We start from the raw sequence: 12,606 nt of genomic DNA, 5'->3' as shown, positions 1-12,606 counted from the left end.
GAGATATCCTATTAATTAATAAATATCATCGCTCTTCTAATTGGAAAAATAGGTCCGTAGACCATTTCTTCCTGAACGTCTTCATGTTCTCGCTTCGTAGTGTATCAAAACTGGCGTTGACAAGGATATGCTCCATGTATTTGATTGCGAACATCCCACAATCACCACTGAAAGACAAAATCAAAAATGTTATACACAATAACTCTTAAATAAAACTTCATAATTTTTTTTACATACCTTGTCACACATTGTGGGATGGTATCGTCAACTACCCATCCGAACGGTGGAAGTCGAATTTCCCCGCCATCTAGCTCTCGCTCCGCCTTCGGATGCTCGTTGAATAATCTCGACATTGCCATAACCTTCGATATCGCTTGACACCAATCCTACGTTAACATGAGAATGTAAGAAAATAAATATATGATTTACTATCAACTTTAAAGTTTACTAACATCCATCATCGTTCTGAAGTTGTTGGCATGTTCTCTCATCTTCACAATATCATTTTGGCAGTCCAAGACGGTTATGATCAGCTCTTTGAGGTCGACTCGGAACGTGAACCAATGCATCTGTTTGAAGTTCACGACGAACAAAATCTCCACGGCACAATTCCACGGCAAGACTTGAGAGTTCCTGTATCCAGTCATAGGATCAAACACGAGTCGTTGATCCCAGTCTACGATCTCCGCCTCATTGCCTGTTTCGTCGGCAATCTTCTTGAACTCTTGTTCTTTCGTATAACGCCCATATACATGTTGGACCCATTGGGTATCCATGATGCAGACGTCTTGACGATACCCGTCATATTGTCGTTGGCGTCTCCGTAGCATATGTATAATAGCATCAATATGCTGTCAACGTATTTGGATTAACAAATATATTTAAGTCATAATATTAACTTTTAGATGAAAAAACATATTAAACGTAAAGTAGTTATACATACCGTGTCGTCTAGCCATTTTCCGTTCTCGAGAAGGAGCTTGAAAAAATTTTCTTCCACGCTAGCGATCTTCACATAAATCCTCGGCATAAAATGACCATCAAGTTTTCGCGTTTTACTCCACTTCACGACGGCTTCCCAATCTTTAAGTATTGGCTCCTTCAATGGTTTGAACGGCGACACCCGCTTATTTGTTCCATACTTCGGCCGCGTCGGATCCGTGAAATCGGCGGAGAAAGTATCTTTTCGAATACGCTTTTGAGATGGTGTTCGTACCTTCTCTTTCGCCTTCTTCTGTGCTAGGGTGGACAACGGGAGCGTCTTATCTGATGCATCGTTCCGCCGGAGACGTTTTTTACTAGGTGAAACCGGCTTCCTCGTCGTACACGAGGGATGCGAAGACGACGGCTGTGACGCCGCATGTGAACGAGGACTAGGAGGGGCAGGAGGACTAGGAGGGGCCGGAGGATTAGGAGGGGCCGGAGGACTAGGTTGAGGTGGACGAGGTTTACATGCTTGTGTAGTTGGTAACGGCCCGGGACATAAACCCGTCACGTCCGAGAAAATGTAGTTTATCTTCTCGAACATGTCAAGCTGTAAGTTGATGACACAAAATACTGAATAAGAAACTAAATTTTTATAGAAATGACTAATTTATTTAAAAAATAAAAAAAAACTAACCTGAGATCGCCTCATTCTCTCTAGCCTCCGACCGTTTGTACTTAGAGCCCTCAAGACGGTTGCCTGAGATCGTACCAACTGACTCTGAGATTTTCGAAGTTCATTATTAGATTTTAGAAGTTGATTCTGAGTCTCGATCATATTATTCCACATATCCTCCGTCAAAGACCACATAGGGAGATGATCGGGACGAGCCGAACGATCGGGACGACCGGGACGATCGGGACGAGCGGGACGATCGGGACGAGCGGGACGATCGGGACGAGCGGGATGATCGGGACGACTGGGATGATCGGGACGACTGAGAGGTGCGCGAAGTGTGGGCTGAAATGATTGAAACTAATAACTACTTCACATGATTGAAACTAATAACTACTCTAAAACTAGTAATTACTAAATAGAATTTACCTGACGAGGTTCTCGCGGTGTATCTGAAACATGATCATCATCATCGTCTTCATCACTCCACAAGTTCTCCTCTTCGTCCTTTTCCGATTCTCTGAGTCCGTCGGCTTCTTTCGCGATTGATTGTACTAAATCAATCTCTTCCTCGATATTACGTGGCTCAACCACGTTTTCGTCTTCAGTCGGATAGAGCGATTGACTGAGTTGCGTTTCTAGTTGCTGAAAGAACTCGCGCTCACCGGTCCTTGGTCTCAACATCTGAAGAACACCGAGCTACAAGAGGAAAAAAAATGTAAGTACTTAACATCTAGATAAGTGTATAAATTATGTATAAAAGATATAAATTATAAATTACCGTTTTTTTAAGGAAAACCTTCTCGACGTCCTTGCGTGTCACCACTCGAACGCTTGACCACGAAAGCATCCTCGGTACTCGAACACCGATATTATTCCCGAACTGCTGACCAATCTCCGGAATAGCCTCGAACGCCCAATATTGCACGGCGTGCAAATTCCCCGGTAAGGAATACTTTGCCTCCTTCTGAAGAATGTTCTCGTTGGCGGATTTGTCCTTTTGTTTTAGACAGTAGCGTTTCATGTCCACAGAGAGGGCGGAGAACGTCTCTGTCCACGTGATGTTCCCCCACGGCAGAGAATAGAAGAATGGCAAGTCCTCAACCATGTAGAGATACTTGTCGTTAATGACTCGGTTGTGTTCTACTCCGAGGAGATATCCAATGACAAACACGCACAATCCAAGCTTGTACGCGTCCTCCGGATCTTGACATGTCTTGAACGCGTTCGTCAAGACTTCGAACTTGGCGTTTCGCACGCCGTTTAAGTGATCGGTCACGAGCCTATTACTTCTTCGCTCGTTCTGCTCCTCCGCCGTCGGACCGTCTTCCATACTGAATCCGGTGATCAACGCGTATTCGAGTTTACCGAATCTCACGCGTTTATTTCCGATACCGAAGTGAATCTCACCCCTTTTCGTGGACTCCACCTTTCGAAGAAGCAGAGAGTGTAAGAGTACTGAAGAGAAATTTAACATCGTCGCCTCAAAGAATTGAGCGAACGGAGTCTCTGCTATCCTTGGAAGTAGATCCAGAGCTGTGAATTTTTCTTTCACAAGCTTCAACATTCCCGAACCACTATACGTGATTCGACCCGGAAAATTACTCTCACATAGCAACGTCAAATTCTCCTAAAACACGAGTTATAACAAGTTTAATCACTAATATATTATAAAAACAAAACAAATATCATTCAAAACACAACTAAAATTAAATATGATTCAAAACACAACTAAAAACACAATTAAATATCATTCAAAACACAACTAATACAACTAAATATCATTCAAAACAATCCAACAAAAAACATAACTAAAATCTGAAAACAAATACCATTCAAAACACAACTAAAATTAGATATGATTCAAAACACAACTAAAAACACAATTAAATATCATTCAAAACACATCTAATACAACTAAATATCATTCAAAACAATCCAACAAAAAACATAACTAAAATCTGAAAATAAATATCATTCAAAACACAACTAAAATTAGATATGATTCAAAACACAACTAAAATTAAATATGATTCAAAACACCACAAATAACATAATTAAAATCTGAAAAAAATAAAAACAAACACAAATAAATTTAACTACATTCTCTAAAGATTTAAAAAAAAAAAAAAAACATTTCAAACCGACGGGACCCAATCCCATCGGAGACGGTCGGATCCCGTCGGATCCCATCGGATTCGGTCGGATCCCGACCGAATCTGATGGGATCCGACGGGATCCATCAAAAATTTAAAAAAAAAAAAAAATTCCAGCTACCCTAACCATTTTCATCGGATCCCGTCGGATCCCATCGGATTCGGTCGGATCCCGACCGAATCTGATGGGATCCGACGGGATCCATCAAAATTTAAAAAAAAAAAAAATCCAGCAGCCCCTAACCATTTTCATCGGATCCCGTCGGATCCCATCGGATTCGGTCGGATCCCGACCGATTCCGATGGGATCCGACGGGATCCATCAACATTTTAAAAAAAAAAAATTTCCAGCAACATGAAAACCATGAAAAAACCATGAAAACCATGAAAAAACCACACTAATCTTATTTATTATCTATGCTACACTAAACAACCATGAAAAAACCTTTAAAAAACATACCTTTTTAACCATTTTGGAGAGTATTGGTCGGGGTCGGGTGGTGGGCGTCGGAGGTGATGACGTCGGCGTCGGAGGTGGTGAGGTCGGCGTCGGAAGTGGGCGTCGGAGGTGAGAGAAGTGAGAGAAAGTGAGTGAAGTGAGAGAAAGTGAGTGAAGTCAGAAGAGAAATGAGAGAGATATGGGGTTTATGAGGGTTTATTTTGAATGTGAGAGAAAAAGTGAAGTGAGAGTGAAGTGAGAAGATGAAGGAGAAAAAGTGAGAAGAGATATGAGGTTTATTTTGAATTGAGGGTATTTTTGTCCAAAATTGGTACAAAAGTCCAATTTTGGATATTTTTTAATTAACGGGTCTAATGAAGATATTTCCATCACTTTTAGGTCTAGAAAATGAAATTTCTCCCCTTAAACTTACTTTTATAATAAAAAAATAGATTAATTGTAAAAACCCAAACTATTAAGTAAATTGAGAACAAAACACATGGATACACTATAAAAACATAAACACTGGTATAAATAAAGCACTTATGGATAAAAAAAAAAGACGTACCAACAAGAGAGCATCTCTCTCTATATCTCTATATATTTTCTTATATATATATATATATATATATATATATATATATATATATTATTTTAGAACAAAATATAACAGATATAATCTCATATATAATATGTATATATATGTTATCATATGGACACGCTAAATCATTTTCTAACTGCAACATTATAATTTTATGGGAAATTATCCATTGAGTTAGTCACATGATGCATCCATATATTAATTTTTCAAGTCGTTCACAATTTTACCATCAAATATCAATTTATTGTTAATTTGAGTCATACTGTATTAATGTTATAAATCTATAACTTAATCAATAATTAGGTTGGCTTTTTACGTGTTATTTTTATCAATATATGGTGGTTATAAAAATCGATTTATATCCATTGTGTGCATTAGAAATTGGGACCCGAACTCATCAAGATTAGAGAATCAATATAATTATTTAGTAATTTTTTATACTCAATTCGGCGTGAATTAACAAATAACAACTGTGGTAATATATCTATTATTATGCTAATTTTGATAAATTAACACGATAAAAGTGAAATTTATTAAGATAGTAAGATTAAATATTTTTAAAAACAGTAGTTAAGTTAACAATACAAGTATAATAGATGGTATGACTTAGATCCATTTTATGAAAACTAGACAACATTTAACTATAATTCGAGAGACGTAAATGTTATGGCGTCATTTTTCGTATGGGAAAAGCGACAATCCAAATGCAAAAACGACACAAAATCAGAGGACCCCTCCGCCAAGAACCTTAAAACCAGAGGATCCCTCCCGGTAGAACCCACAAAGCCGGAGGATTCCTCTGATAAAACTCACAAATCACTAGGACAAAAATAGTCATCCGGTGCGACGGTTGTCGCACCAAATACCTCACCACCAAGCGTCGTCCAGGCAGCAGGCACCTTGCCTTCGCCACACTCAAAACCACCGGTGTTAGAAATTCCGCCCCCGACACTGTCTTTGTCGCACGAGACGGCCGCATGGAGCGCCTCGAGAACAGTCTTTTCCTATTGACAAGCGAGTTCGCTAAAGATCAAGAGGAGAGGGTCATGAAACTACACGCCTAAGCGAGAGAATGAGACCTCAAAACGCCCAATCAGGGGGTCAAAGGCGCGAGCAAGTGCAAGTACCCAATAAGGAAGTCGGGCAAAATGACTCGCCTGACCCAAGTATTCGAGACATCAGCCGCCACCACCACGCGGAATTGAGAACCGTCCAGGAGCAAGGTCAACGCCCGAAGATCTAGGCACCCCAGTGCTCGGGGGCCTATCCAACCGAGGGGCAAAGGGACCCACACCCGTAATCCCGCGTGAACCTCCCTCAAGCCGCTCGCTCCGCAGCAGGAGCGATGTCCGAATCATGAAAATAGGTCCGCCTTTGAGCAGATAAGGCAAGGGGAGAAAGTCGCCGACAGTGGAGACGTGATAAGATTCTCACCACCCCGACGCACAAGGTCTCTAAGACGCTTGGAGCCACACGTGGAATTGAGACGACACCTCAACGCTCAGTGGGAGATTTCGAGGCACCAATTTGCTCCGGAGGAGCAAGGCCACAATCGCCCCTCCAACAACGGCAACACCAACGCATCCCGGTCCATATGTTACCCAAGCATCGAACGAAAGAGGGCACACTACTCGATTTGCTCATGCCGCCACACATGCCGAGAATGAAGAGCTCACAATTATGGTTAACGTGTTTGTCGCGAACGTGCTCACCGACGATGCCGTAGGAAATTTTTGCCTGCCCAGTATACCACTCTATGATGGGAGCACAGACCCACTCTACCCTATCAATCAATACCAGACAAATATGAAAATGACAGGACAATCACCATCGACAATGTGTCAGAGATTCTGCTTCACGCACATTGGCACCGCGTTTGAGTGGTTCCAAGGACTTGGACGAGGATCAGTCCAGTCGTTCGAAGATATCCAAGAGAGACTCATCACTCGCTTCTCCGCCTCATGAATACGAAGGAAGGAGAAATCTTACCTTTTGACGATTAGGCAAGGGAGCAGTGAGACACTCAAACATTACCTCAACCGGTTCATTGAAGAATCAAACAAAGTGGACGAATATGAGGATATTGACGATATCTATGCATTCATCGATGGTTTGCGTACTTGCGACCTCCTGACATCGTTAGTGAAACAACGACCTACCACAATAACAGAGCTGATTTCTCAAGCCACGCAACATATTTCGGTCGAGGAATATTACGAGAGTCGAAGAATCCGTGAGAGGGGAAGCTATCACAGAGACGAGGATGAAGCCGACAACGAACACAAAGGAAGAAAAACCGGAGCATGCACATCATGGTCTCAAATGTCCGCCCCCTTCCCCCGACAAACTCGAAGCCCTTATTGGTCGAGAAGTTTCAGAGAAACGTCGACTTCACGCCGCTCAAGACCACTCCGGATAGGATCCTAGCCTTACACATGAACATGTTTACCGAGCCTCGAGTCCTATTCAAGGACCCATCAATGCGAAACAAGAACAAGTACTATGAGTTCCATAAAGATCACGGCCATATCACCGTTGAGTGCATCTAACTAAAGAGACATATCGAAGACATCATCCAAGAAGGCAAGCTAAAGGATTTCATGATGATGATGGTCGCCAATCCATACCCCCCTTCAAGGAGAAAGGCTTCTAAAAACAACATATGACAAGATCGTAGTAAGGAAGTCATCACGAATGGCGATGATGATAACGACGCCCGAGGTAACATGACCTACGCTCCGCTCAATGTCGTGACAACTATTTTCGGAGGACCCGAGGCGGGAGACACCGCGCGCGACTGAAAAAACTATGCGAGGATGACGGATGGAGAAGGCCCCTCTCATCACATCAAGCTTACCCAGGGCAAATGACCAACCATGCTGTACGAGATGATCCACTTCATAGAATAGGAGGCTCGCCAAGTCATGCATCAATACAACGACGCACAATTGGCGAACAATCTAGTAAAGAGAATTCTCATCGACAGTGGGAGTTTGGCCTATATCTTGTTCAAGACAGCCCTCGACCGGATAAATCCTGGCAAAATCCACCCGATCCCGGTCAAGACACCGCTCTTTGGGTTCACATGGAAACATGTTTACACAGAAGGCTCCATCAACCTCCTAGTCACCTTTGGACAAGAGGGTGAGGCCCAAATCACGCGTTTGGTAAACTTCCTGATTGTAGACCAACCTTCCGCCCATAACATTATCATAGGACGACCGACTCTCAACAAGCTTCGTGCGGTCACCTCGATATACCATCTCCTAATGAAGTTTCCAACATCAACAGGAATTGGGGTAATGTAAGGAAACCAGGCCGACTCAAGAATGTGTTACGTTCAAGGATCTCACAATAAGAAAAATGATTAGAGTGGGGGCATATATCATATCGGAGACAACCTCACAAGAGAGATCGACGAGGCGCAAATTTTCGAAGACCTGACCCGAGGGAGGAAGCTGACACTAAGAAAGTGGAAGCATCCAGCGATCTCACACCCGTAATACTCGATGACGCCAAACCCGAACAACTCGTCATGAACGAAGCACACTTGCCGGCCGTATTAAATGTTAACTCGGATCAACCCTTTGGGAACACAAGGACGTCTTCGCATGGACAAACGTGGATATGCCGAGAATCGACCCGGAGGTCATCGCTCATCGACTCAATGTGCTCATCGGAGAGAAAGGAAAAATCCAAAAGAGAAGATCGTTCCGCCCCGAGAGATACCTCGTGATCAACGAGGAAGTCGAGAAATTGATCACTTCCAAGTTCGTTTGCGAAGCCAATATTTCCAATGTCTCCAACGTAGTCATGGTGAAGAACCGAATGGAAAATGGAGAATCTGCATCAACTACACCGACCTAAACAAGGCATGCCCAAATAATTGTTTTCCCTTGCGAAGGATCGACCAGCTGGTCGACTCTACTACTAGACATGAGCTCTCAGGATACAATTAGATAAGAATGACCGGACAAACTTAAAATCACGTTCACCACTGACCGATGACTATTTTACTACCAAGTAATCCCGTTCGATTTGAAGAACGTAGGAGTCACTTGTCAACGCTTCGTAAACCAGATATTTGCCAAGCAGATCGAAAATACGATGGAATTTACGTTGACGACATGCTCATCAAGAGCCTTAAGGCATCAGACCACGTCAAAGACTTGAAGGAGACCTTCGTTCTCCTCTGAAAGTACAAGGTGAAGCTAAACCCAAACAAGTGCGCATTTGGAGTCGAATCGGGAAAATTCTTGGGATTCATCATCAACCAGCGAGGAATCGAAACCAATCCTAAAAAGATTCAAGCCCTCCTAGATATGAGATCCACAACCAAGGCAAATGAGGTTCAAAGCATGGCCTAGGCCAAATACCAAACGCAACGGCAAATAAAATAAACTGGACATGAAATCGAGCCCCCAAACGTACCTCAAAGCGTCCATGGAATATGAGAAAAGAGGTGATTGCGGCGTCAAAACCCTAAACATGTCTCAAAGAATTCCGAGCGACCCGAGATAAAGGGACTCGCGCCATTGAGTCCCCGAACGACCTCAAAGCGTCCATGGAATCTGAAAAATTTAGCTCTTTTACTGACAGGTTCTATGCAGTGGCACCACTAAGAGAGATAGAGCTCGACGAACTATTGTTGGTCGCCTCCGAGGAGCCGACAAACTATCGTGAGGCAGCAACCGAGAAGGCATGACAAGAGGCCATGATTAGAGAGATCGAGTCCATGGAGAAGAACAAGATGTTGAGGAATCGAGCGCGTATCAGACCCGAACAATCGCTCTGATGCGACTCATTTGAGATGATTCCACCATATAACCATATTAATGCGGAAAAATAATTAATTACGCTGATCATAAGCTAATTAAATTATGGTTATAATTAACAAGATCTAGTTATGTTTAATTAATTCAATTCACGAGAGCATATAAGTCAAGCAACCGATATAAGAGTAAACGAGTACTTACATTGGTTTTTGATTCACGAACTGGAAGCTTTCACAATCCGTCTTTGTCTTGAACGTACAAGCCTCCACACGATCAAATAAGGAACTCCTCCTTCAAGGACTCGATGTGATGACAACTTAGTCTTCCGAAACGTAATCTCCGAGACGAATAAGAAAGATGAGTGGGCACAGTCTTTATCTCACTAGATCACGAAATTAGGTGTTTTGATATCTCGCTCTTATTTTACTAAGAATGGAAACGAATTTCCGAGGGGAGGGAGAGGCAGATGCACGGCCAAGGGAGGCTAGAGACCACGAAATTTTTCTCAAATAATTGCTTATTTTTGCCTTCTCATGAACCCCTATTTATAGTAGAAAAAAGGAGATATTCATGAAATCTTCAAGAATATTTTATTTCATTTTATTGTGTTCACATTGATGGATTAAACCTAGGCCATTAGATCTCAACAAGTGAATCCTACTTTTTCTCTTATCCATCAGATCAATATCTATGGGATATTATTCTCTATTTAAATAGAGAATATATTATTTAGTGAGAGAATAAAGGAGAATATATTATTTCCCTTTAAATATATTCTCATATATTCTCCTAAATACTTTCCTTTAAATAAGGAGAAAATATATGATAATATATTATATTATTCTCTCTCTTTTATTTAAACAACTAAAGAGAAAATATTGGTAAATACCAATATTATAAAAATCGGTTTTTAGGCACACAGCCAAGGGGATTTGCGCAACTCCTATGCCAAAATTCTCAAATCCGATTTTCATATTTTGTGCAAGGCCCAATTGCTTAAAACCCAATTAATTATTTATTTACTTGGTCCAACAATAAACAAATAATTAATAATTGTTTATTTACTTGATCGAACAATAAATAAACAATTCTACCATAAATATTTATTTAATTATGCGAATACCCGTTTTCCAGAATTAATGCTGTCAATCACAATTACAGCAAGTGAGATTAATAATGATAAACATTATTATACGAAAGTTCTTATCCGCCTTTATCAGAGCCGAATCGGGGACTATGGACCTAGTAATAGGAGCTTAACAAATCCGATGAAAAATACGAAATAGTCCTTTCTCTTTTTCCATCGATTCGTCTAATCTTGGTCAAATACTCCACTATGTAAGCCAAGACTGAACTCTCCTTTATAGTAGAATTATATTTACTCATCGTGACGAGTGTCCACTGATATAGTCAGTTCGTGATCAAGATCCTTCAGGTTCAACCCGTGTCAAGAGAAGTCAATTTTTCCGTTATACTTCTCTTGATACATATCAGCCCTAAGCATTTTTGCTTCCCCAGCGAAAGATTCTTTCGAACTTTACTTACTTCGAAAGTGCTAGCAATCTATCGGTTCTGGAATCAACCCTTAGGTGAGTGAACATTAACCTTCTTTCAGGAAGGCTGGATTCCGTATCTGTAAATCACTTCCCACTCGAATTATGCTCTGATAAAACTCCCAAGACATAAGTTGTGATTAGCATGAATAGCCTTTTAGCGAATGAGTCAAAGAGCTCAGTAACATAACCCAGTGTCCATGATCACTTCAGGATTTAGATCAAGTCTCATTGTGACCATCATAGTGACCTCAGTTAGTGTGTCGTAACGGTCCTTAAACGACACATCTACACCAAGACCTGTCCAAGTCGTACACTTACCACAAGTGTAGAATGCTCCCACATAGTGATCAGCCTTCACCTATGTGTTCCACATATATGACTTTAGATATAGCTTTCCAGGCGTATATCAGTCATCGACCTCGTTTTAGCTCACCGCCCGAACTCAGGTGCCCAGCACATGACTCAGTTTAATACGGAGGCTATGGAAGATAGTTGTTATTGATTCTAATTGTTTAGAACTCAACCCACTAATCATATAATGCTAATAAAGTAATCTTATTATCGAATTTAGTAATCATTTATTCATTATCTTCAAGTGGGCAATATTATTCCTAACACAAGAAATGGGAGCTTACCGACTTGCCACCTGGTCAAAAGCTCATCGATTTAAAATGGGTGTTCAAGCTGAAGAAATATAGCGAAAGAAACATCATCAAGCACAAAACAAGATTGGTGGCGAAATGGTACGTGCAAAAGCAAGGAATTGAATTTGAGGAAGCATTTGCATTGGTGGCGAGAATCGACACCGTTAGATTAATTTTTGCCCTCGCAGCTCATCGCGGGTGGGAGATTCACCACTTGGACATCAAATCAGCGTTTCTCAATGGCAATCTTGACGAAATAGTTTACATCACTCAATCTGAAGGATTCATCACCAAGGATAAAGAGCGTGTACAAGCTGCCTAAAGCTCTTTACGATCAAGAAGAATCATAATTGTAATATTATGCTACTTAAAATAAAATAAAATATTAAAAAACTAGATCTAATTTTGTTGGCTAATTTATCGCTATATCTAAAAACAACTGATATTATCTACCAAATCAAATTTGCATATATAACATTTTATTCTTAAAAATATCTCAACCTCAAATGTTTAAATAAAACAAAAACACAAGTCCTTTTCTCATGTACTTGGTCACCATTAGACCCAATAGGCTAGGTCAAAAAATTAAGTGCATCTTAAGCCGACTTAAATTTAAGTGATTAATCGGTTTTAACCCTTAATAATTTTTTTTCCGTAAAACTCATTATACAATTCTGTAACCTGCTACATACTCGGAGTTTAAGCAAGACCGTGACTAAAAAAATGTGTCAAAATCAAATTTGCGTGACGACTCTAATATTGGAGATCTTCATCAATTCAATTTCACTTATGTTCAAGCTCATACCTCTTCAGCTTTTGATGTAATTTATTTTGA

The 12,606-nt window shown here is 40.9% G+C and overlaps 1 protein-coding gene across 1 annotated transcript; it reads right to left on the bottom strand.

The window, feature by feature from the left end:
* Positions 1–25: 25 nt before the first annotated feature.
* LOC149381157 (uncharacterized) lies at positions 26–4,228 on the bottom strand. Its single transcript, XM_089601307.1, has 8 exons — positions 4,217–4,228; positions 2,382–3,230; positions 2,030–2,299; positions 1,622–1,945; positions 944–1,534; positions 453–851; positions 238–386; positions 26–167 (listed from the first exon to the last, which is right to left on the bottom strand). The coding sequence occupies exons 1-8, from the start codon at positions 4,226–4,228 to the stop codon at positions 26–28; spliced, it is 2,736 nt and encodes a 911-aa protein (XP_089457433.1).
* Positions 4,229–12,606: the final 8,378 nt, after the last annotated feature.

The sequence above is a fragment of the Urtica dioica genome, chromosome 11 (genome assembly GCF_054948205.1).
Source record: "Urtica dioica subsp. dioica isolate 48M chromosome 11, U.dioica_male_clone48M_v1_H2, whole genome shotgun sequence".
In the NCBI taxonomy this organism is placed as follows: Eukaryota; Viridiplantae; Streptophyta; class Magnoliopsida; order Rosales; family Urticaceae; genus Urtica; species Urtica dioica.
This window is presented reverse-complemented; position numbering and strand designations above follow the sequence as displayed.

What these genes read in the sequence shown, in the direction of transcription:
- LOC149381157 (XM_089601307.1), bottom strand. An exon ending in CACCGCGAGAACCTCGTCAG is followed by an intron (nt 1,946 to 2,029) that starts GTAAATTCTATT and finishes CAATCATTTCAG; the next exon opens with CCCACACTTCGCGCACCTCT. An exon ending in ACTTCAGAACGATGATGGAT is followed by an intron (nt 387 to 452) that starts GTTAGTAAACTT and finishes ATGTTAACGTAG; the next exon opens with GATTGGTGTCAAGCGATATC.